Here is a 26,623-nt window from a genome sequence, read left to right on the forward strand (position 1 = left end):
TTGGAGCATTTCCAACATAGAACTATACCAGTTATAGGAATTGCATGATTTTTTGTTTGTGCTGTACCCTGAAGATAAAACTTATATTTTCCATACAACTGTTTAAGATAAATGCCCACTTCAGAATATGTGAATTTTTTCTCTTATTAATATGAACAACATTGCATGACAAATACTCAGCTGTATAAGCTTGCTGAGATCGTTATTATTTTAATATTTTAAATTACATCATCTTCTGTTTAAAAATAACCACGTTTTAGCTCCATTCAGCAGAGGGCAAAGTTATTATTTGAGCAGTTGATTAATTAGAAAGCTGTTCTAAAGTCACTTTAAAATTTTTTGTAATGTTAGCGTTAGTGCGTTTAAGAGTATTCATAGCCTTACATTGCTACAGTAAGTTATAGGTATCTCATTTCACTGGATTTCACTGAGGAGTGATAAACCTTCGAGGATTATTTATGCATAAACATAAAGGTACCACACCTTTGGAAATGCAACTGTTGCTGCAGTGGAACATCTAAATAGTAAAATATTTAAGAAAAAGGTGTATGGGAGGCAGGGGGGAAGCTCTTCAAAGTCAAATGTCTGTTCCTTTCTGCATGTTCACATATAATTATTTTTCTAGACCCTTAATGCTAAAATTCAGGTAAGTTTTACATTAGAACTGCTTTTGGAGCCTACTGATTTTGATTTCACAATCTTTTGGTTTTTACTAAATGTTGCTTCAGATACTGTTTAGAACCTGGTCCCTGCTGCTGTCAGGAGACAATCCCATATGGTTTTCAAAGCTTTATCTATTAATATATAATCCTTGCTCTACAACTGCATACCTTTTTCTGTGCTTGCAACACAAAATCAGCAAACATGCTGTTGTTTCCTTAATGCATTCTTTATTCCTCTGAAATTTGAATTTTGGATATCTGTAGTGAGTTATTTGGCAGTAAAACAGCAGTGGTAAAAGTGTTGTTCAGAGGATTAACACCTGCTAGATATTATATGAGGCTGTATGCAAAAAGGTTCTCAGAAACAATGGTGCAGTTTGATGCTGTCAGGTGGAACGCAAGACTACAACAGGGGTTAGATATCTATTAGTTTATTGATAATATACTCACACAGCAATCGGCACAGGGAGCCCCAGTAACTGCATGGAGGGTTGTGAGGGAAAAGCGGAGAGTCTGGTCAGGTGCCCGATCAAGGCTCAGTCCAGGGACATCCCTGCCTCAGCTTAGACACTTTTTCTTTTTGACAGCAGGTTTTATATATATATATATATCTATCTCATGCCCACCTCGTTACACATCAAACAATGTAATGCTGCAATAATTAGAAGCTCAGGTCGCTGTGACCTGATGACCATTAGTGAGGGCAGGATGTTTGCTTTGTGAACTGGGACTAGATCATGTGCATCGAGCCACGTCCTTGACTCCTTGCCGATCTTCCAGGTCTTCCCCTTGCAACTTGTACTTCCCAAAGTGGTGCATTTCTCTGTACAAACTGCAGGGACCAGGTTCCAAAGCTTGGAGTAGATGTTTTTGTGCATAGTTTTTTCTTTCACCTCAATCAGTACATTAGGAACAACAACAAAAAAAAAAAAGACATCCTTGTGGTATAGTTATTTACACTTGCAGCAGCACAGATATTTACGTGTTAAAAGATCTATATATAAAAGTATGTTTCCTATTATTTCCCTGCTTAAAAAAAAAAAAAAAATCTTTCGCATAAGTATCCTTAAGTTACTTCCCAAATATAATCTGAAAATTTATACTGTGCTTTAGGAAGACTTTTGAAACAATGTACACAAACAAAGATTACCTGAAAATACTGCCTCAAGGAAGACAATGAGAATCAGAATGGCAATATGCCATTAATAATGCTCAGAAATGCAGCTATTTTGAAGTCAGCATTTCTTTTGTTCACTTGGCTGTCTCTACTCTGGCTGATTCATATCAATCTCGAAGCAAAAATCATCAGTAAGGTGCTTCATTAAGACACGGAAAATAGTCTTCAGTCTTGAAGAGGACTGGAGGTTCATAGAGGATCTGTTGTTGTCGTGAGGAAGATGATTTCTGCAAATCAGATAAATTTATTTTTCACCTTCTTAAATAAGCAAGTTTTAAAACAAAGCCTACAGAGCTAAAATGGAAAACAAGAAAAGTTTTAAAGGCATATCTCCTGGCAAAAATTTTTAATTGTAGCTCAGATGGGTCTGGCATATTCTTAGTGAAGAAAAGCAGCCTTTGACTTTTGCCATTCTATCACCTGAACAGACTCAGTCCTGGAAAACGTATGATACGCCAGCTTTGCAGGAGCCAAATGGTGATCTTTTCCAGCTGATGGTATAGTCATTGTAACCTTCATCCTTCCAAAGCCTTTACCTTTCCTGCTCCGGCCTTTGAGTTCTCCTCAGCCACTTTGAGTTAACCCTAGCCTGTGTTCTCATTTATTTAGTTAGGAAAGTCTTCATATGGAAATACACCTAGCAAATGTTTCTTCCGAGAAGGTTGCTGCTCCTGCTGAGCTTCTTCATCAAGTATATGTTAGAATATATGTACTATGACATATAGTTAAAAGTAATATAGTAGTAGACTGAAAAAGAGCTGTTACACTGTTTTGCAGGAAAAGTGTACATGTTTGTTTTAAATATTAACTGTACATTGTTTTGCTAAGCCAAATGACTCATTTAAAGAGACAACAGCAAGGACTACTACTGACTATCATGTCAGCCTTCTGGCATGTAAATAACGTTGCACTGCAACACAGACCCAGTGTGTGTTTTCAATATATGGTCTTAAATAGAAGTCTAGAAATCAAGACTTCATTCATTAAAAATTCTTTGGACTCATGAAAAGATTTGGATGAACTATTTTGCAGAGCTCTCAGTCAGTTTGTCTGCAGAGTTTTTCAGGTACTTTTTTGCCTGTCTGGGATGAGGACATTAGCGTCTTCACCAATAATAAAGTTATAAGCATACCAAATATTAGTACGCTTGGAGTTCGGAACACTTTTACAGTACCAAAGTGAGGATATAATTAAGCATACCTACAAAACAGCTAAGTGTAATTTTTTCAATATTCAGTTGAGCTGTATACTTGTACTCATATGAAATAAACACATAGTCTATTGTATACAAAACTGCTGATTTATGACATCTAAATTATATTTGTCCTTAAATTTACAGTATCATTAATTTACGTGAAATCAGTTTGTTTTGCCATTCAAGTTGTAATGAAATAAAAAAATACAAACAAAAATCGGATCTTTGAAGAGTGGATACTATCAATGTTCTCTAGATCAGAAATTTTGCCAAATGTAAAAAAAAAAAAAAAAAAATATCTTTGAAAGCAAAGCTCCTTTTTTAAAAATTATTTCCTATCCTGTACTGCCCTATGAGAAAACACCTTGCAAGCAAGGGAAACTAAGGTCACAGGAATTCTGCAACTCATGACACTGATTTAAGAGGCACTATATTTGCTATGTGTAAGGGGATAATTTTGATCCAGTGAGGAAATTCATAGGCAGGCACAGTACCCACAGTTGCCTAAGTACACATTTATGATTAGTTATTTGTGCAGCTGCTTAGCAGACATTTTTACCTTTTGAGAGAGTCTACATCCTTAGTGATATTAGAAGTCTTACAGTACTGTACTTTAGACTGCCTGGTATCACAAGGGAAGAACTTGGGGCAAAATCTGAAAGTGAGATTACAAATACACAGCTTGAGAAATACAAAATATATCCTTTGTGTAAAGAAACAGATACATGTAAATGGGAAGAGAGTGACTGGACTTGACTAAATGAAAATTGTAGCACAAAAAGGTGAACTACAGATACAGTGAAAACCGTGACATCAGTATAGCCTTCTGTTCCAAAGCACTGACATAGTGAGTGAGCTAGTTAAATGTTAGGCATGAGGAGAAATCTCTGCAGGCATTTTCATTCAGACATGCTTTTATTTACTAGTGAAAATAGGTATTTCACTATGTGATACTCAGTACCACTGCAGAACAGTGACCTGCCTTTTAGTTAATCAAGTAATACCAGTAAGTTCTGAGTGTTGATTTTATTGCTAATCATACTCAAACCAAGAAACCACTGGACACATCAGGTTTGGCTTGCTGACACATTCAAAGACTTTCCACCTTATTGTGAAAAATCTGCTAAACTGACAAAGTATTCCCATGCAATGCTAAAAAAAGCACTTTCTTAGAACTTTCAAACTTTTCAGTTGAAGAGTATAATCCTGTGATTGACAACAGTTTTTACCAAGAAAATGGAAAATACTGTTGAATATCCAAGGCAACTGCTGCAGTTGTTTGGGTTTTGTAATTGGCCATAAATAGCATCTTTGTGTTGTAATTTTTTCTTTAAAAAACATTAAACTTAAACACCACAGAAAATGAAGGAAGAAAAAATTAACTAACTTAAAAGATTGCACACAAAACAGCAGCGAAGAACAGGTTTCCTGAACTGCGTCTTATCAAGACAATAGATACTCTTTTTACATCTGTTTTTCTCTGCTGCCACACATGCTTGCAATATGTAGGAACACAAATACCTCGAACAGCCACAACCATCTTCCTCTCCCCCTCAGCAAACCTACTTTATTTCAGCATTCTCACCAGTGTTATGACACAGAAACCTAAGTTACTACAGGGTGAATATAGGAAAAGATAAAGAATCTGGGAGCTGTACATGAGGAGGAGTACTTATAAATGGTGTACCGGCAGGTGATGCCAAGAAGTATCAGGTGTTCAGAAGATTACTTTTTTTTTAAAAAATCAGAAGGTTCTTTTAAAACTAGGGCCTAGTGCCAGTTTAAGGTCAGGTAAGGCATCTCTTTGAAACATACCAGACAGAGCACTTCAAGTCTTCTGTAGAGAAACAGTCCACATGTAGTAACAAGGAAAGACACCAGAAAACCAGTTTAACAAGGTGCTTACGTGATTACTGAACTGCGTGGATTTAGTATAAATAAAATCTTTATTTTAAAAATATTGTGCAGAGTAGCTTTTATTTCCCTTTTTAGTATCACTTCTGCAGTGATATTATCAATGCAGTATGATCCTTTAACCGTGCTGTCTGTACAGGCTCTTCCTACTTGCTTTCATAGCATCAGAGATCAGGGGTGCTTTAATATAAAGTCTTGTGCATTACGTGCTTGGTTGTGCCCTTCACATTCCCTTCTCCATGTATTCAGCCTTATTTTGGAAAGTTACACAAATCCTTGTCAGAATTTGTGATTTTTAAGTCTGGGTTGTTTTTTTTTTAATTAAGTATGAGAACTTTGCAAAAATCCTAATAAAGTATATACAAGTTTTACAGTTAAATTCAGATACGTGTGTAACAAACTTACTATTATTTTAATCATCTGCTCTGGTAAGCAGAGCAACTGAACTGGTCACACGGTAACAAAAGTTTACTTACATTAAGGAAGGATGGCATGCTGATTGTGTGCAAGATTTTCTTAAACGTGCTCGGAAAAGCTCCAAGGTCTGTTTCTGCCTTTATGACCCGTTCTTCCAGTCCAGCTACGCTATTTCCAATCATCTTCACAAAAGCCTAGTATGAAAAAACCAAAAGAAATCCAACTTTTTCACTAACAAATTAAAACAGGATTATGTATTGCACGACAGTGGTAAAAGTTCCATTACTTAAATCAGGAGTCAAAAACTCCACACTATTTCCCTTCCACCTACAAGTCCATTTTATTGCTAAAAATTACGTGAGATACTTAAAAGGCTGCAAAACCAGGTTAAATCTAATAAAACAATCAAGTCTTCCTTTTCCCATTTGCCTTTCAAATAACTAGCTTAGACAAGTTAGAATCTAGGCTTCTATTTGCCTTTCTACCAAAAGTGGGACCAAGGATCTGAATCACAGTTTTGAAGCTTCACCAGGGATCAACAGACCTCTCATTCCACTCGTCTCCAAAGAGCTCCCAAGACAGTAACTTTGAAAGATATTATAACACCCCCCGCCCCCCAAAAAACAGCCCCTCCCAACCAAAAAAACCCTCGAAAACAAAACAAAGAAAGTGGTACTACAGCTTTCTGAAAAAAAAAATGCCTGCCTTGCTCCAAGTAGTAAATAATTTTTTTTTTAAAAAGACATTTTATTTTAGAATGCCCACAGTCTCAAAAAATTAATAAATTTATTAGCCTTGAAGTATTGAACCCAGATTGGACATGGAGAACAAAACAGATCTGAGTCCACTCCATGTGCATGCATGCATACACACACAATTATAGCATATCATTGATTCTTCCCCCCATTAAGAAACAGAATACATCTAGAAGATATCAAATACATACCTCTAGTTTGTCAATCTTCCTGTATATGTGTCTCATTTCTGTAGCTTTTGTGTAAATTTGAGGTATGCTTTCATTGACAACTTGAGAGGAATCACTTCGAATCTAAAGAGGATTCAAAGAAATAATACAAAAATTGATGAATAAAACAAAACATTTAGTAGATTTCATTCTGGAAACTATAACTGTGCTCCAATTAACAGATTAAAACTCATAGTTTAAAAATATCAGATTCATACTAGTATAAAAATACTAGATTAAAACAGACAAGGTATCTTCTTTGTATAGTTTAGTAAGTGCCTTTGAATAAAATTTATTTTGCATAGGCAAATTTTTACCTTTATAATTATATTAAAAATAAGATACTACAGCCTTAACAGAATTAAGAGATGGAACCTTTCCCAAGACATGCTGAAGAAGCAAATATATTAAACTAAAATTTTGACTTAAATTTTACTACCTGTACATTTCCTCAATTTAAAGTCTGGCCATAAAATCTTGTTTTATTGGTGTATATACAAAAAGAAAAAAAGTAAAGTTCCTCTTAGAATAGTGCAGGAGAATCATATGTGCTATCTTTTAAAAGACAGCCTGTACGCCACTGTCAGCTTATAGGAACCTTCCATTCAGTTCCCCCATCTGCCCCCATACGAAAGTGAAAACAATGCTGCTTTTCTGATGAAAGGGTAAGAAAACGTCTCCTAAAGACAAATCTAGCTTTGAAGGTTTGGCAGCTCTGATTAGACACTTTGATTACAAAAAACACAGAGGATGGCTTTGCATATTTTAAAGGAGAAGCAGAATTATCTTTTACTGTTCTTTTAAACATCTGTCACTACACCACTCAAAATGGGATTCCATGTACATACATGGACAAATATACAAATACAATTATTTAAATACGCAGTTATACAGCTATATGGGCATATTTTGCTCTGACGTGAAAGTCTGGTAGTTTTCATCCATAAGTCCTCTAAATATCAAATGTGTTTTCATACTGAAACCTGCCTAGATCAAAGGCTACTTCCTATCTCTGTCTCATTTAAAAACACAAGCACACATTAAACTGTATTCTGACTTCAAAACCACAACTAGGCGCAAGTTATACACACCATGTCCAACATTCCCACAAATTCATCCACTCTGGTCAGCAAATCTTCTAGACTCTTGTCTAAGCTTTCTATCTGCAAAACAAAAATCCTTTAAAGGTACTTGAAAACGCCAAAAATCTCCCCCAGATTTTCCCAAACAAAACCTCCGAGCACAGACATCAGCCAGACTAAAACCAGCCGAGCAGGAATCACACCGCTTCCCCTTCTTTTGGCTACGTTAAGCCCAAGAGACTGGACACACCGGTACGTCTTGTCCTGCCCCGCTGCACAGAGCTGCCCTCAAGCGACACCCCGATCCCGGGGCGGCCTCGCTCCCCGCGCCGGACAGCGGGCTGCGGGGCCGGGCCGCTGGCAGGGAAAGGCCGGCGGCTGCTGCCTCTCCGCCGGGAGCTCAGCGGGCCCGGCGGCGGTGCGGGGCGGTGCGGGACGGGGCCCCCAGCCGCTCCTCCCCCCCCCCTCACCTGCTCGCTGAAGAGGCTGCGGTCGGCGAGCAGGTACGCGGAATAAGCGGCGGCGGTGGCGCTCAGCGACGCCTCCGAGGCGTCCTCGTCCTCCGGCTCCCCGAGGCCGGAGGCGGTGCTGTGGCTGTGGGAGACGTTCCCGCTGTCCGCGCCGGGGCAGGCGCCCGGCAGGTCAGCTCCAGCCCCCTCGCCGGGCCCCGCGGCGGCTGCCATGTTACCGCCACCCGCCCCCGGGCGCACGTGAGCGGGGCGGAGCCGGCGCAGGCGCAGTCGCGACGGGCAGGGCGGGGAGCGGCCCAGCCCCGCCGCCTCCCCCGGCCCCTCGCTGCGGGACTGGGGCCGGGCGCGGCGCACGTACGGCCGGTGTCTGGGCACGGAAGCGCCGTCCTCGCGTCTGGGCTCCGCAGGCCCGGCAGCAGTCGCTGCCTCTCACCGGCCGCGGGGCGGGAGCGTGGGCTGCCGCCGCCCGGCCCGGCGCAAGGGGAGTCACGGGCAGGAACGCGGCTCCTCCTACACAACGACGTTTACGGAGGATTTTTCCTCTCAAGAGGGCTCATGTGCCTGTGTTCCCTCAGCCGCCCACGTTTAAAGCCCCGTTCAACAATTTAATCTCAGACCCGAAGGGGCCTCGATGCCTAACACCTGAACGGCTCAGTCTTGCTTCCACATAGAGGTTTCTGCTGGTAACAGTAGGAATTGGGAAAGTTCATCTTAAAAAGACTAGTCTAAGACAAGGCCATGAATATAGAGAAGCTTTTTTTTTTTTTTTTCCCTAGCTGATGCAAATGAGCACAAAATGGTTTCAAGCCTTAAAAGTTATCTGACAAAGTGATAGCACTAAAGCTGATACATCAATACTCCGCTATTCTCTGCTTGCAATTTGTCTTGGGCACAGTACTTCCGCACCACAGTGTGAACTGCAACTTGTTTTCTACCTCTCAGGATGAATTAGTTGGGGAGTTTGCACGTTTTGTACTAGCACAGTTGCTTTGGGCAGTCACACTGAGCAGCCCTCAGGTAAAGGTGTGCAGTGTGGTACCCAGCTAAAGGCATCGTGGGCTTTTTCTGGGGAGCCAGAACTACCACAAGTCTTCAAAGCCATGAGGTTTGAAGGAAGCCATGCTATGAGGAGCACAGCAAACTACTTGGTTCCCATGGGAATCAGTGTAACAGTACTCTTTAGTAAACGCAGTACTAGGAAAAAAAACAGTATGGAAAGAAACTTGGTATCACCACCAACAAACAGAGGAATCAAAGTCTGTGCTGGCAGAAAAAAGCAGTCCTAGAATGGCTACGTATTTGAAGAGTCATCAAAACCAAGTATCTTGTTTCCACAGGGAAGGGAGTTAACTTCCACAGAAGGATGTGCTTGAGCGTAGTGGAAAGGATATAGCATAGAAGTAAGACAGTGCACATTTTATTGCAGACAGGTCACATTTTCATCAGTTAAATAAGGTAAAATGAGTAACTTCAGCCAGACAAATCCACTTATTCATAAAAGTAGTCTTATTTAAGGTGTAACAAAATTTTCCTGATACGATGGTCTGACTGAAGCACATCCAGCTATTTTTTTTTCACTGCACCAATAATCAGATTTAAAAAAAGAAAAGGAAAACCTTTGGTAAAGTACAAACACAGTTTTAAGACAAACAGGACCAATGTTCTATTCTTACTGTGCTGGAAAAAAATTAAGTACAGCTCTATAACTGCTGTGATACCTAGAAGAGGTTTAATTAGAGTAAGTGAAAGAATTTTAAAATAAACTTTTAAAGCAAATCTAAAAGAAATACGCTAAATTCAATGTCCCAAACATATTTAACAATAAGCAGAAGACTGGTTGTTCCACAGGTATTCTAAATTAGCGACAATGAATTAGTCCACACATCCTTTGTCCAGCCATTACAGATTCCAAAATGGAATGTAATTTTTTCAAACCAAGACTTCTGAATTTTCATATCCATACAGTATTTAAGAAATGTCTATTCCACCATATAAAAAAGCTTTAATGTACTACAAAGTTAAAAACAAAAAGAAAATGACACAAGCTAAAAGTAGAAAAATACATTGTAAAACATTTATATTTTGTTCCTTACACTGATCGAGATATAACAAAATATTTTAGATTAGACCACTTTCAATAAATTCATGGCATTTTCAGAAGCAGACAGTTATCAACTCAACAGTCACTGGTTACCACTAGTCGGCATCCAGTAAAGATGTCTGACCATCGTAAACATCCTGTGTATTTTAAGTTTCTAGAAATCCTGTGTAGACATTAAGCTTTATCACTAGGAGAGTCCAAAAATAGCAGAACTATTCTAAGTTAGGTTCGACAGGCAGTCAGCATCCCTCCTCTGTATAGCAATCAGCCAATCTTTTGTAAGGAAAGACCTTGTGGATTTAGGTTGCCCCAAAGGTACAGCAAGGATTTCTGTCAGCTCTGAGGTGAAGGGGAGTCCTAGCACACTCTTCCACTTCTGCTGCCTTCTCTCTGGCATCCCTAAAATTCACATGAACCGTGATACTGAAAAAACAGAGATGATGGGAAAAAGAGGTATTATCTAATAAATACTGAAAAAGAATAAATTTACACATAATGGTGCTGAACCTAGTTTTAAGCCCTTATTGTCATGTTTTTCTTTCCCTGTGCTGCAGGCAGGCCTGCCTCTGACCAGCAGGTGGTGATGAGCTCACAGCAATAATGGCAACATCCTCCAACATCGCCTCCTTCCGCTCTTAAAAATATATCTATCTATCTATAGTGTCATTTGGAAAATGTATTTGCAGCATCTCCCTAATGTTGTTACCACCAGAGTAGGAAACCGCTACTTTTACAGAGCTTATCTGGATTAGACATAAGGTTGCAAATGCAGTGTAAACAAGTTAGTGGAAGGTCTGTATGTAACAGTAGAAGATCGGATGGCTATTAAGAAGCACTCTCTTTAAACTGGTATTAGAAGAAAACCAGATTTCACTTCAAATAGACATGTCTGTTACTATTAAAATCTAATTCATTTACATGCATGTATAAATACATCCACCCATGCATTCAAACCCAAGTATGCAGCACTGCCATTGGTAGCCTGTAAGACCACTTAGATTTATACCAAATAAACCAATTTGGTGTTCTCACTTTAGGGCTGGTAAAACCAGGTTTTACACTCTGGCTTTCTCCTGACAAATTTTGCAGTGCATGACAGTTTTTATGTCTAACTCCAGATGCCATGTTTCCTAGAAAGCAACAATTCTCTGCACCCGTGAGGTCTATTAGAATATCATCTCTCTGTGCATAACATGTTGCAAGAGTCAATTGTCCCAGTTGGCACTTTAGACTGGAAGGAGAGTTACAGGAATTGCTACTAAAGTGTAATGACTGTTCCATCCTCCTCGATTCCTCCTCTGGGGATAACCAGACTGTGTCGGGGATCAGTTTTTAAGGAACTGAGTAATTTGTGGATGTTGCCGTTGCTTTCTCGGCCAGAGTTGTTGTTGAGCACCAGGTCCCTTTGAAGTCTGTGGCTAAGGCTGCTGCCATTGATTCGAGAGAGGCTACTGGAAGTAAGGCTGTGCAGTTTAGGAATGTGCTGTGGCTCCAGACCGCCCTCAATGACAATGTCAGCCTCTTCGTCACTCTCCATTTCATCGGGGTGGAAGTTCTGCAGCACATGGGATGTAGGCAAGCTATGGTGACTCGCAGTGCTGTCTGTAGACTGGCCAGAGCTACCAGACATCCTACTGCTTCGAATAATATTGTTCCTCTGGTTTGCTGGCTTGACCGTGATAATAAGATTATGGCTGTTGGCAATCATCATGTCTGTGACTTGGTCGAGAGTTTTTCCTGCTACTTCAATGCCATTAACTTCCAGGACTTCATCATTCACAGCCAGCAAGCCTGTGCTCTCTGCTAAGCCTCCAGGAACCATACGAGAGATGAAGATACCAGGTACTTTTTCTAGTCCATGAGGAGTAACCCTTACGCTGGTGCCATCGCGAATATAAAATCCTAAGGGTTTCTCACACCCATGTCGGTACAGCCTCACTCTCCTGTGTGTTTCAGGAAGAATGTCCACATCGATTATGGAAGACACTGGTCTAAAATCATGAGGCATACTAATGTTAATGTGAGGACGCCGGCGGAGGTTGTCATTGCGGAGTGTCACCAGGGCCTTCTTCTTCCTTGATAGCGTGTTGGTCCCAAAATTACTGTAGTCCACTTCATCTGAAAGAGAAACAGTACCAATGTATCAATAAAACAAAGAATAATTCAATCTACAGGGCATTTTCCTCTTAAATCTGGCTCAGTAAAGCCATACCCCTAATATGGAAAAAAATCAAATGAATTCTTCCACTTACTCTAACTTTTGTTTCATTTTATGTCTGTCAGCACATCATTCAGAATGAGTTGTTTTCAATGACTACCCATATTTCTTCCACATTTTGAGGGAAAAAGACTTCTGATTCTCAACTCCTGTTGTCAGCTGCGCAGAATGCAATTACTTGCAGCTGCAGGCCTGATGCGAGACCATATTTTCAGAGTTGCATTGTAATTTTACACATACATCTCAAGTGGGCAAGGAGTGTATACACATTCCTAACCTAAAAGTCTGAATCAGGGAGTATTTTAATATCCAATACACAGCCTTAACTGATAGCAGACCTTAGGTACAAACGTGAAAGCAGGGTGTGAGAGAGTAGCTGGATATGTGTTTTTAGCCTAGCCTTTTTTAGTAAGGGATTTATGTTAATATGTCTCTCTCGGTACAGCACTTTTCTCTTTGGAATATTTTACTTCATTTCAGCTGAATTTGACAGCAATAAAGTGCTAAAACTGCCAAATACCAAAAAAGTTCTGTGTAAGCAAGCAGCCTGGTAGAAAGAAAATGCTCTGCTGCCTAGTCCATATGCTACAGATCACAGAACAGACACAGACTGACTGACACACACACTCCTGCCCTTGAGAGGAAGATCCACAGGAAATCATCCTTTCCAGGGTCTACTCTTTAAGGAATTGTTTAAATAATTCAGTCTCTGTAGCAGTATCTAAAGGGCATGTGCAAAGTGATCAACTTTAAATCAGCCAAATAATATGACAAGCTATTCCATATAAGATCATCATGTTGTTCCTTGCATAAGGAATACTTAGTCATGAAGTTGTTAGTGTACAAAATGCACCACTGCATTTCATAATAAAAATACTGTGCATATTTTACACATGACGCATCCACTAGCTGGAAAATTATTTCACCCAGAGTTTAAGCATGCTAACACTTTTCAGATAAACTAACAGACTTTCAGTTTATTCTGCTGTTGAAGATGAGCAGTAAAATACAAAAGTACAATTATAGAACTGCTGCTAAGAAAATTTTCTCACCAACACATTAACCTTGCATAGTAATGTTTGAGAAAGGAAGATAATACTTCTCCCCGATAAAGGCTAAAAAAAAGAAGAATGTAATTATAAACTTGTTTTTACTAACACATTTCTTGCAAGGTCTCATTTTCAAGTCAGCTTTCAAGCTATTATTGACAGACTTCAATTAAGTGACATTAAGTTACACAACTCAAAGGACACTAAAAAGTGCTAAGCAGCAACCTGATCTAACTGAGCCTGCTTGGAGTAGGGTGTTGGATTAGCTGGCCTCCAGAGGTCCCTTCCAGCCTGAATTATTCTGTGATCCTACATAGTTCTTTGGGCTGGGAAAAAAGATTATTTAAAGACTTCAGAAAGACTATTTCTGCATTCTCCTATAATTTATTTACATGGGCTATACTAACACTGAGGACATCACAAGGCATCTAGAAGGTCATCATGAAGAAAAAGATTCTGTGAAATAAAGAATCATAGAACGGTTTGGGTTGGAAGGGACCTTAAAGACCATCTAGTTCCAAGCCCCCTGCCATGCACAGGGACACCTTCCACTAGATCAGGTTGCTCAAAGCCCCGTCCAACCTGGCCTTGAACACTTCCAGGGAGGGGGCAGCCACAATTTCTCTGGGCAACCTGTTCCAGTATCTCACCACCCGCACAGGAGGTAATTTCTTCCTTATATATCATCTAATTCCACCCTCTTTCAATTTAAAACTATTACCCCTCATCCTATCCCTACACTCTCTGATACAGAGTCCCGCCCCACCTTCCATGTAGGCCCCCTTTAAGTACTGGAAGGCTGCTATAAGGTCTCCCAGGAGCCTTCTCTTCTCCAGGCTGAACAACCCCAACTCTCTCAGCCTGTCCTCACAAGAAAGGTGCTCCAGCCCCCTCATCATCTTCATGGCCTCCTCAGGACCCGCTCAAGCAGGTCCGTGTCTTTCTTAAGCTGGGGGCCCCAGAACTGGACACAGCACTGCAGGTGGTGTCTCGTGAGAGTGGAGTAGAGGGGGAGAATCACCTCCCTCGACCTGCTGGCCACACTTCTCTTGATGCAGCCCAGGATACAGTTGGCTTTCTGGGCTGCAAGTGCACATTGCTGGCTCGTAGTCAGTTTTCCATCCGCTAATACCCCCAAGTCCTTCTCTGCAGGGCTGCTCTCAATCCACTCATCACCCAGCCTGTATTTGTGCTTGGGATTGCCCTGACCTATGTGCCGGACCTTACACTTGGCCTTGTTGAACTTCATGAGGTTTGCACGGGCCCACCTCTCAAGCCTGTCCAGGTCCCTCTGGATGACATCCCTTCCCTCCAGCATGTCGACTGCACCACACAGCTCGGTGTCATTGGCAAACTGGCTGAGTGTGTTGAGGGTGCACTCAATCCCCCAGTTGCCAACGAAGATGTAAAACAGCACTGGTCCCAATACCAACCCCCGAGGAATGCCACTCATCAGCACTCTCCATGTGGACATCAAGCCGTTGACTGCTTGGACAAGTTTGTTATGTTTAACTTCACACTTGCCTCTTCTCTCTCCTTCCAGTCCATTCAGAGCTTTACCAATTGCACAGGCCCTACTGTGTTAGTCAGGCTGGTGAAGCACAGGACTGGAAGTCCTTAAAATCACCCAAACACAAAAAGCTCCTAACTGGTTCCTGGAAGCATATTCACAGTCAAGACAGTGACTGTGTGTAGATGGCACCTTCTCAAGTCCACCTGATGAAGAGAGTCAGTGCAGTGTCTGCTCTTCTGAATGTACAAGCTACCTGCAGCAGCCTAAGCCAGGTATTACTCCTTTTCTTTCATCAGCAGGATCACCATCTACATTCACCTAGACTTCAAGTTTTGATGGATGATTTTGAAGGCTGGCAACCAATATTTTTTCCTTGTAAAGTATGGGTCCACAGGAGACGTCTTTCATCACCACAGTCTTAAACACTACACCCTGCCCACCCTCACAATTCACTAATAAATTTCTGTGACAGTCCTATGAAAACAACTTGCAGGTTCAGATTTAGAACTGAAATTCTTCCTCACTTCAAAACAGCTGTAGTGCTGTACCTTAAAGCCCAAGAAAACCTTTAGCCCAAAATGTCAGTTTAAGATGGCAATTAAAACTACATGTGGGTTTATGCATTTAAGACTGTCTCTTGCAGTACTGGCAAACCAAACTCAAAACAGAAGCTGTATCCCTTAAAGACTCAGAAAATTATGTTGGCAAGTGGGGCTTATTGTATTGCAGGTAAAATAAAACACATGTCCTAGTTATCCATCTATTCCCTGAAAGCACCCAGGTAACTGTTCTCTCCCTCTCTATGTTAGTATATTAATACTGAATTCCTTAAGGCAGACTTGCAAAAGCTTTACCAAATAATGCACCTGGGAAGATTTGTTGACAACACTGTTTTCTTCCCCTTCAATTAACAACCACCCAGAGAGTTAACTCTCACAACATGCAAGTTCGTGATGACCAAGTAGTAACATCACAGGAGAAGTACAATGGTCCTCCTGACACACATAGGTCATTTCTGAAGCAGCTTCCTTTGGCTGAACCACCACCAGGGCACTGGCACAAAAGAAGTGGTTGTTTTGTGCCTGTGACCTCCTCACCTGTGCTCAGCCCACTAATCTGTCTCCCCAGATGACTGCCAGCATTCCTAACCTCTGAGCAGCTTCAGAACAACCACCTCCTTTAAAAACAAAAAGTCCAGCTTACCACAAAAATGCTATCTTTTTTCCTCCAAACACGAACCAGGCAGAAGCAGGGATTACAAGTGATATGGGCTACTTTCAGTGTCAGACCACTGACCATTCTTGAATTTAGCATTTCAGGGCTGGAGCATGTTAAAAAATGAAGCCCATGTCCTGTTGATGACTGGAACTTTTGTTTTTAAAAAAAGTGTCAGGCATTAGTTTCCAACTCTGACCCTGAACAGCAGGACATATGAGAAAGATGAAGTCCCAATTTTAACAGGTAAAAACTGTTCAAACCTAGTATAGGTTGGAGAAATGAGAGTTAATTTGGAGAGCTTTTAAGAAAAAATACCAATTAACTATTTTCTAGAAAAAGCTCAAGTATGGAATACATGCTCCTTGACAATAGAGGGATTATTACATTACTTGTATTCAAGATGACCTGCTCACTAGCAGTCACACTCACTTGGGACATCACCTTAAAATAAAGAAATAATTAAAATAATTAAAAAAAAGCCCAAACCTGGAACAAAACAGCTACCCCCTGATGCTATTTAGAGCCACTACTCTTGCTGCAAGAATAAAGCAAAGTATCTCTACTGAAATTTAACATCAGCTGTTGTTGTGGCCACAGAAAGTCATCAAGCCCTAGCACAATGAAAAAAATTTCCTTCCTCCTGAGGGAACTGGGAGAAGTCAGCCAACATCATTCACTTTTATCAACTATAGGGTGGTCACACAGTGGTGTATTACCTATTTCCAGTAATAAACTAACTGTTCAGATGGCATGTGTCAGACTGAAAACTGTATCATTGCATAATTTACAATGACACACTTTTAATGAAGCTCAGCAACTTCTTGTTAGGTTTTGAGTTTCTCACCATATAGGATTTCAAGCAGGAATGCCACTTCAGCTAATGAAACAGGACTGTGCTTGATGCCAGGTCTCAGCAAAGACCAGTATACACCATATGGAAACAGAGTGCACTCATTTTTCTTGTTTCATTTGTTGCAATATCAAATTCTCCTTTTGCAGAGCAAAAAGTCTACAGAAGTCTGCATGCATACTGGTTGAAGTGCCATCAAGTGACACATCTGAACTGTGCTTAGCGCCTCGTATTTTACAGGGTGTCATGTTTTCCTATGTCTTGAATGAGGCCAGAGTGAAATGTTACATGCAGGTGACAGAGGAAGAATTAGTCTCTTAGTTGCTGAACATGACCCCCATTTCTTAGAATGGGGCAGATTACATGGAGCATTTTCACATGCAAGATGTAATGCCTTCAGACAAAGATGTACTATGAACTGGACAGATAATCCTGGATAACCACTAAACTTTGAAAGACCTGAACCTGAATTTCACTTGTGCCCATAATTTGCTTCCTACTGAAAATACTGTTCCTGTAAAAAGAGGTGAAGAACATTTACCACCATTGGAGGAGGACTCCTCAGCTTTCCAGTTCTCTCCTACTTGAAACCACAACCCAAAGATACACAAAAAATACCTCAAACTCTTCTGTAGGCACTGAATATTATTGCAACTCTTCCCCAAAAGCTTCAGTTCTTGGTACATTTTCACAAACATTTTGTTATCTGGCAATGAATTACAGAAACCTTAAGTATTTTGGCTGAATCCTTTTTGTTAATATGTGGTTTGTTTTGGTTTTTTTTAATAGTTGTCCCTACCTTTTTACCCATGAGGACCTTTCTGTTAGAGAAGATATACGCTACAGATCTCTTCACGCAGAGATACATACCTGTGCTCACTTTACAGTGGTGGTTTTGTTGGATTTTTTTTTTATTGTTTCATTTTATTTTAAAACTGGTGGAACTACCTTCACTTGTCCAGCAACAGTAAAACCCATTAAAGGAGACTTTCACTTCCAAGCATGGTTATTTTACTCAGAATATTTTAAAAATATTTTTTTTAAATAACTTTAAGACATATCTGGAAAGTTACAGATAGTAATATCTTTGAAGTACTCTAACAACTCTGTAGTCAGCCTGTGACTTTACAGAATATATTATACCTTCCTGGTGGGCATCATGAATCCTATCATTAAGTCATACATTACATAACAGCAAAGCATATTTAAAGGGCTACTTATAAGGGGAAAAAAACTGCTTAGAGCATCTGGTTGTAGCCAAAAGAGTATTGTATTTCTTTAATTTACATGAAACAAGAAATTATAGACCTTCTGAAAAAAACACCAGGAGCACCACTCCCACTGCTTGGACAGCTGCTTTTCATAGGAACTGCCTGCCAGATGAAATACCAAAGCTTAGCCAGATAAGATTGTATAAACAAGCTGAATTCCACAGAGAAGCAGACTGCCAGGCTCCTATAGGAACAGTTCATTTCAGACTCTACGTTTTCAGTGTACATGCACTCATGGCTTATTATTTCCTCTGGGAACTGTGGAACATTAGTTGACAGCTCTGGAAAGTACTTCAAAGACAAAATTACTTCCACTAGGGAGAGCAGCACTTCAGGCAGCTTGGGAAGGAGGCCAATGAGTCATTAATAGCGAAGGGTAACCCCTCCATCCAACAGATCTCTATTACTGAGCATTCAAACTAGCAGCAGTCATAAAACAGTTTCAAGGGAACGTGTCATGTTTAACCCTTCTACCTTTCTGTGCCCCAGCTACAAAACACCGTCTGTGTTTGACACAAGTTGCATTCAGTGCCTATTGTCTCAGAAAGATCAAAACCAGAAGCATTTGTGAAAGCAATCAGACAACAAATAGGCTGGCAGTCTCTCATTTGTGACCTGTAAGGCTGACCACATGCAAAGGGATTTAAGAGGAAACAGATATAAAGTGAACTATGGCCTGGGGGGAGGTCCAGTGCCAGTTATCACTCATCAAGGAGTATTTAATGGGGGGAAAAATAAGGTTATCTGAACGCTAATGTTGCACTATGTGTGTTACAGGAATATTAAAAAAACCCAGCTATCGCTGCTGCCAGCAACCTCTGGGTGAAACAATCTGAAAAACACAGAGTAGGTAAAGTAGTTGTAGCTGCTATTCCATCGAAGGTGAAGTAATACATCCCCACATGTGCGCAGGACACACACACACACACACACGCAGTCCTCTCTCTCCCTTTGTATCACCATATCACAAGGAACTAGACACAATCTCATCAATGTTTAAAAGACTACCTAAATGTTATAGTTTATCTATGACATTCAACAGGGCTTTTGAAGCACAAACAAGATCAAAAAGGACAAATTCAAATTAACAAGAGAGAACATTATCCTTGATTACCCTTAATCTCAATCCTTTAGTTTCTAAAACAAAGTTTTCCAAACACTTGTTTGTAGACTGTAAACTCAATGACAGATTTTTGAAAAGAAAGTTCACCAAATAACTGCACTGAAAAGAAAATTTGAGAACACCATCCTACTCTAGTCAAGTCCTACTAAATCTAGTAATCTGCAGCTCTGCAAAAGGCAACCTTCCTTCTATAGTGATTCAATGTTAAAAAGATAAATTTGCCTTCCTACTTAGGAAGTGTTCATTAGTAGGTTAGGATTGAAATCTGAGGAACACAAATGTATCTCTCTACTCCCAACACAGTTATAAGGTTAAAATATCCTACCAACTTTCAAGAAAGTGAACATTATTTTGTTCCTTGGTTTAGCATGTTACAGCAAGCAAAACTGTAATTGTATTAGGCTCAGGCTCTCTTTACGGTGTCAGACATGCAAAAGAAACATTTTTAGCCTGTTCACTTTGAGGATGGAGACAACCCCTTGGCAATTTAGCCTGCGCTGCTGGTGTGGCCTCCTGCACTTCTCACTGTTTGTCATCAGAGGCCACTGTTCCCTTGCTGAACCTCTTCCCTTCTCAGCAGAAGGCCCTTATTTTTGATTCGCTGAGCTGCTCCAAAGGAGCAGAAGCTGTTGCTCGACCTGCAAGTTTGCCCCATGGAACAAGTGAGGCCTCTGGAGGAGATGGGTGCTACCAAATGTAAGCAAGCACCCAGGCCCGTACCCCCCAGAGCTATTCTTGCCCTCAGAAATATCCAAATCCAGCTGCCCAGAGTAGCCCAAAAGCCAGCTATAGGACTCCAAATTTTACAAGTGAAGTTGTGGATGGTGTTTACTAGGACTGTATTTACTAGGACTGTCAGGGTCTTTTTCCTCTACGTTTCATATGTGACTTCTCTCCTACTCTAAAACATGACAGAAACAGCACTTCTCCCCTTGTTTCCTTCCACAAACCACATCATGCCAAGGTTACGTTATCACAGCATTAGAAAACTGTGGGTTTTGAGCTTTGACTTCGTTGTTCTTTTGTTTTGGTTTTTTTTGTTTTGGTTTTGTTTTTTTTAAGTATTAGTTAATATTTTCCTTTTCCTGCAGGGAGTCAGTGGGAAGTCATATTTCTGTTGCACATCTTGACCATCAATCATTATTATGTTCATCCCAAGGTCGCAGGTGCTGCTATGGAGGCTTTGCTGGTAAAATGGTTTCCCAGGCCAGACAGCGCTGAGCAGACACCCAGCAGCAGCAATGGGTCTGTGACGCACGCAGAGATTAATAGCATCACCAGTAAGCAGCTTTCCTGCTGGCCAGAGCCTATCACCATGCTCTCAACTCCCAGCAGCCATCAAAAATTGTATTCACTCAGCCGATGGTATCAAAATGAGAGGGCTATCAATCCTATTCAAAGATGCTTTTTGGGGGGGGAGGGGGGGGGGAATCACCCCCCAAAACCCCAAACCACCACTCTCCAACCTGTAATTACATGCAATCTCTTCAGCAAGTCATCATTGTAAACTTTAACACTTAAAGTTATTAAAAAGCAACCTTTTCATTATTTTATTTCATCCACTCCATTTTTGACCTGCAAATGCACTCTTCTATTCACTCAGATCAAGCAATTGAGGTGAGCACCATCTGCCCCCCCATAAAGGCACAAGGAATCTCTTCTTTCCAAAAGAAAATGTGTATGTGTTACGCAAAGCAAAATGAGACCAAACTATAACCATAGTTAATACACACTGCAGATACAATAAAAATCTTATTAATGACACAGAAAAGCAGTGGATTTTATCATGTATTCTGTGAGTATTGAATATAACTGTTTCCCAACTGCTAGTAGAAAAAGTTACTTTTTGCACAAGTCTGAAGTGTGAAAGGTAAGAAAGGTAAACAGTTGACAGATTGAACCAAAGAGCAAATTCGGGAGAAAAGCATTCTAGTTTTCACAGCTGCAATATTTGGAAAAACACCACAAGTAATGAAAAAACAATCATCTTGGGATTATACTCATTCAGAATAAAAATTCTATATATCTGACAAGAAACAAAAGTTTTTTTGTCTTGTAGTCTCAGAAGAAGCTGCAAATGAAGCTTGGAAAGGCAGCACAACATTAAGCAGTACAAAATAAAGGTTGTGTATTTGTACTAGAGTATTACACAGCCACAGGTCAAAGGAGAAGGTTTTGAAGAGCTGCAGTACTGAACCTGATCAGAACTGTCATCCTACAGACTCCAATATTAAAACAGAGCATTTTCCTCCTTTCAGAACTAACTGCGTCAGCATCAAAGGCCATTTCAGGGCTCTGCTCAACAACCAGAAGTGAACCACACTGGGAAGGCAGGACCTATATTACCCAGCTAACACAGCTTGTAGCTCACCCAAGGGAAACTGAATCTAACCTGGTATTTCACACTCCCTCCTGCTGCTTTCTGCCACATACCCTTGTCTTCTCTGCTGGGTCCCCTCCAGTCCAGAGTGATCCTCCCTCCCCAGCTAAAATCAAAACTGGTGGTGATCGAGAATCATCTAGTACCCTATGCTCAGGACGCTGCTAATCACATTTCTGTAGCATGCAAGTGGTTTTTCTGTTTGCAAGGAAAAGATATCCCAGAGCTGGGAGCACTAGTAGCTTATTCAAAGGTGGCAATGGGGACAATTCAATTGTTGCAAACATTAAATCTGTGAGATATAAGGATACTACCAAGAAAGACTGTTTTCTGTTCTGAAGTAGTTCTCTCTCATGCATTCTTTTGCTGAGTAACCCCTTATTCATCTCAAGCTAGTTCAGACAGGCAAGCTAGGAAGCGCCTTTTTGCTTATACTTCTAAATTCCCAATAAAAATAACTAAAAAAACACCCCAAAGCCTAAACCGTGGAGAAGTTCATATTTACTCAAAATTGAAGTCTCAAATAAATAAATGGTGGCCTCTTTCGCACTCTTTACCCTGGATTGTTCTAAGAAGTTGCTACTACATCTTCTCAGAGAAAGATGTGGTTTTACGCAGTTAAAATTCTTCTAAGATGTATTTTCTCTCTTCAAAAAAAAAGAATGCAATCATGTTTTTATAGCTTCACTGTTGTGGTGTGATAATACCGCATACATCCTGCAATGGGGGGGGAGGGAGAGAAAAACATTTACAGTGCTTTACAAAGCACTTTTCTGGTTCCTGCCTCCAAGCCGGCAGATTGTAAACAAAGTCCAGATTCTGCCTCTTATCACAGAATTAAAAAGGTTTCAAAACAAGTGTGGCATAAGAAATTAATTACAACACTTGTCTTTCAAGTCGCGACCTTTGGGAGACTCCCAAGCTTTGCTGACTGGAGTCAGATTAGTCACAAGATAAACACCCCTCCTGGGCCAGCCCTGCGCAGGGCTCCGCACAGCTGCACCCTCTCCTCTCAGCCACCCCACACAGCCCCTGCCCCACTGGATGCCCCTGGCCTTACAGTGCTGGCAGGCTCTCACCTCACCTGCAGCCTCCCTGATGCACCATGATGCCCTCCTGGCTGGTGGGACTGGGGAGCTGTGGGAATCCCACCCAGTTTACCTCCTGCATCCTGGTGGGACAGGAATGGGCGGCCCTGCCCCAGCGCAGACACGTTTTCCAGTCCTCTGCTCCCCAGGCTGGAGCAGGCCAGGGCGGGCAGGATCAAGCCTGCAGGCGGGAGGAGAAGGAGCGGCACCAGGCCCTGGCAGAAGCGAGTCGGAGACAGTCGTCCTCTGCACCATGGGAGTATGGCCAGTGCAACGTTGTGCTTTGGACGTGGGAATGGTGGGATGGAAAAGGAGCACCAAGAGCAAAGAAAAACCGAGGCCCCCTCAGGTGGCGGGGGGCAAACGAGGAACAACCTCAAAGCGCTGCTGGTACAAAGTGGAAGAGTTGCAAACATGTTTTATATAAATCTATTTAATGGTCTGTTTTCTGATGTTGAGGAAAAGCAAAGTCAAGAGCCCAAACTAACTAGTACAACTCAAATTGCATCCGTAATGCTTGATTTCCCCAAGTTGCCCCTCTGACACCCTTCCCTCTTTGGAGGACAAGGCTGCTCACCTCACAAAAGGAAAACATTACTTCTAGATATAAACAAAGCAAGCCAGTAAGCCCTCTTTCCTGAAGAGAGGTGGCAAAATAGTAAAAGCTGCCTGCAGAGTGCAAAATAAAATTTTTCCCAATTAAACACAAGAGCATAAGCAAACACTACTGTTCTCAAGAGCTCAGTTGCTCCTGTGGAAGCCCTGCCCCGTGGCAGGCACTGCAGAGCTGATCTACCCTACAGAGAGTGCCTGGAAAGACTCCCCACTTGGGGAACAAAATGCCAACCCCATCCCCAATGCATGGCTGCCCCCAGCTGAACCCTGCTATTGGTGTACCCCCAGCCCCTGCCCACTGGCTAAGAAAGGGATGAAAAAAGTCCAAGGAGGGCTGCCTGTCTGGGATTTGCCCCATGCACATCCTCCCTACAGAGCCAAGCACATGCTGGTCATCTCAGTAGAGGGAAAAGCTCCATAATACACTTTTTCTTTTTTTGCAGCAAACAGTGGACATTTAAAGATTAAAGCCATATCTCACAAGTTCTCAATGTGAAGTTTATCATAATCCCTGCGGTCTTCACCCCCCTGCCTTGTATGGCACATGACCATGTAGTACCCATAACCTCTGCTGAGATGGCAGCACTTACCTGGGCTACACCAGCATGCTACCAACTGGTTTCCTTAGCAGCCGTAACAGCATGAAGCAAGAAGGTCAGAGCAATGTCCTCACCCCGCTTCTTCAAAACAGAAACGAAGCCTTACCTAATGTACAACTACCATGGCTTCTCCAACTGAGAGCAAAATAAATTTGTTACTTTTAATGTTAGACTAGCAATGTCCTTTGCTGGCCATCACCAGAAAGCAAGAGGCACTTAACTCTCATCCCTCCTCTGTCAGTAAAAACTGCATGTTTTACTTAAAAACAGCTTACAGGATCTTGGTGACTCTGACAGAAGGCTCAACTGTGTAGAGTTATTGGCTAAGTGATTTTCCCAACATTATTTTTATAATGCTGTATTCCTTTCTCCATCACTGGCTAGGGCTCCACACCCAATTGTGTACACAAAGTAATTAAAGCTGCAGCCTGGGCAAACTTTGCACCTGAGGGGACTCTCCAGGAGCTGCAGACCTTAGCAGAACCTGTGTACTTGAGTGGTCCAGCCCTCAGATAACCACTAACTGGACCATGAAGCTTCTCTTTTCCTGGAATACCAAGCACTGATCTGCAAGACTGAAAAAACAAGCACGCAAAAAACCCACCCCAAATATACCACCAATGTTTACACCACTTAAAAAAAAAAAACATGGCTTCTTTCTTCAAACAATTTTTGAGACACCCCATCATTATGTGAGTGTGGTAAGCTAGTGGCTGGTGTACTTTTTCCTTTAAAAAAGTGTTTCTTCCTATGAGCACATGATACAAACAAGGGAGTGGCAGACAGGAAGTGATTATTCAGAAATGAAAGAATTAGATCAAGTTCCATGATATCAGAACAAAACATGACACATGGCAAGTGAAGCTTACATTTACTGGCTCAAATGTAAGAAAAAACTTTTTCTTTATTTACTAAACCTAATTCTGGGCTCATGTAAACATTTTGTCTCCTTAATGAACATCAGTGTTGGCAGCTGTGAGCATCGCTATGCCTCCTGGGGAGCACAAGTTACTCCAGCAAAGTTAAACTGCAGTACAGACTTCCAGCTTCTACTCAGACAAGTTTTTTTGAATGAAAGCATAGGTCTGCCAGTAGTAGCAGCAAGTCTCTGATGGCACTGCTGCTCACGGTTTAACTGGCACGGCTGCTCCAGAGGTGCTAGATGCAGACACTGCTCCAGTTCAGCCTTCATCTCCGCTAACAGCCATCTCTTGCTATTACAGAGTGGAGGTTCCTGGTGCCACGCTCCTTGTATTCCTGCCACTGGGAATTCCCTTCATGATCTCAGTTTTCCTGTTACACAGGAGATAACACTGAGTCATCACCACATTTGCTTGTTAAATTGCATTGTTGGGTGGTAGGGGCAGACATATACCCAAAAGAACAGAGTATTCACAGCCTGATCCCTGCTCCCAGTGAAGCATGCGGACTATGCTGGGACATGGCTTTTCCCGTGCCTGGAAAAATTAAGTTGTGGCCTGACCACAGCTGTGCAACACCTTAGTGTGCACTGACTGATCTACTACCATTGTAAGTTCCAGAAAAGTCACCTTAAAGAAAAGCATCCCACACAAGAGGGCTAATTACACAAAGCACTTTTCATCTGTGGATCCCAAAGTGCTAAATATAAAAATTTACTGTTCAGGAGGGACTAAGGTCCCATTAGAACGGTTAAGCTAAAAACCTGGAGAATACATCAGAGGTTACACAAAGCCCAGCAGTTTTAAAGGAAGGAGGAGAGATTTGCACCATTTAAAGGCAGGAAAGAACAGATGCAGTACCTTAGGACTTATTTTCATTACACTGGATAGCTTATTTCCAAGAATGCTTTCAACAGAAGTATCCTTCCAATACAAAAGGCAAGTGCTTGCTAAGCTGACTTGGACAAGCTTCAATACAAGCTGTGCCCCAGCACAAAGACAGTGAACTGCTACCAGTAACCTCAGCTCACCACTCACTTCTGACATGTAGTTGTGAGACCTTCCTCCACCTTTAGTGCCTACTGGGGTACTACTGCGAGCAGCCAGTTCACACCCCATATGAAACAAGAATGAATTAAAAAACCCCTCTGCTTTCTTTAGACAAAAGCAGAGTGTTCCTTTTCCATCTCACTCTCTGAAATTGCTAGACAGCATCAGGAATTGGCAAGATCTTTAATAATAAGATCAGGCAGTATTACTAAATCCATACTAAATTCCCACAACAGGAGCCAAATGGTGACCAAGACAAGAATTTTTATTTGATGATGCATTCTATCTTCAGAAAAAGCTGTTCCAAGGACATGAAAGTGAAGACAAATAGTTACATAAAACACAAACACTGGCTCACAGGTTGATGTGATCGGTGTGTCTTCTTGCTAAGATGCTCTTAGGGGTATACAAACACTTAGAACTAAGTTGTGCTGTATTTTAACATGTACTCATTAACACTCTAGCTAATGAAAGAGCTTATTTAAAGTCTACCAACTCCACAAAGTTTGGTGGCTGCAGAGTAGAGATCAACATCAAGAACCAACAACTCACTCTCAGTTAACAAAGAAGTTTGCTTTGTGCTTAAGTTAAGCCTGACAGACACGTTTAAAAGCAGCCAAGAACAGAAGTGCAGAGCCTTTGTGTTTGGTACAGCACTTGGAGGCACAGCACCAACACAGGGCACCTCCTGCAGAAACTGAAAAGATCCAAGTTCTTCCTCCCATGCTGAGGGACAGATAGAGCATC

At 41.3% G+C, this 26,623-nt stretch overlaps 3 protein-coding genes across 7 annotated transcripts in view; all 3 read right to left on the reverse strand.

The window, feature by feature from the left end:
• GLIPR2 (GLI pathogenesis related 2) overlaps nucleotides 1-1,911 on the reverse strand; it is a 42,693-nt gene extending 40,782 nt beyond the window's left edge. For all 4 annotated transcript variants that reach the window (XR_012629890.1, XR_012629889.1, XM_074876688.1 and 1 more), the window contains exon 1: nucleotides 1,813-1,911. The gene's annotated coding sequence lies outside the window, so the exon portion shown is untranslated. The remainder of the gene's footprint in view (nucleotides 1-1,812) is intronic.
• On the reverse strand, nucleotides 1,078-8,146 carry BLOC1S4 (biogenesis of lysosomal organelles complex 1 subunit 4). Its single transcript, XM_074876675.1, has 5 exons — nucleotides 7,882-8,146; nucleotides 7,421-7,492; nucleotides 6,312-6,413; nucleotides 5,425-5,559; nucleotides 1,078-2,066 (listed from the first exon to the last, which is right to left on the reverse strand). Exons 1-5 carry the CDS (start codon nucleotides 8,092-8,094, stop codon nucleotides 1,968-1,970), a joined length of 621 nt encoding a protein of 206 aa, XP_074732776.1. The 5' UTR covers nucleotides 8,095-8,146; the 3' UTR covers nucleotides 1,078-1,967.
• A 1,136-nt stretch (nucleotides 8,147-9,282) lies between these two features.
• PARD6G (par-6 family cell polarity regulator gamma) overlaps nucleotides 9,283-26,623 on the reverse strand; it is a 68,991-nt gene continuing 51,650 nt past the window's right edge. For both annotated transcript variants that reach the window (XM_074876742.1, XM_074876751.1), the window contains exon 3: nucleotides 9,283-12,100. In XM_074876742.1, the coding sequence (XP_074732843.1) occupies nucleotides 11,241-12,100 (860 nt within the window). In that variant the 3' untranslated portion in view covers nucleotides 9,283-11,240. The remainder of the gene's footprint in view (nucleotides 12,101-26,623) is intronic.

The sequence above is a fragment of the Strix uralensis genome, chromosome 1 (assembly GCF_047716275.1).
Source record: "Strix uralensis isolate ZFMK-TIS-50842 chromosome 1, bStrUra1, whole genome shotgun sequence".
NCBI lineage: Eukaryota > Metazoa > Chordata > Aves > Strigiformes > Strigidae > Strix > Strix uralensis.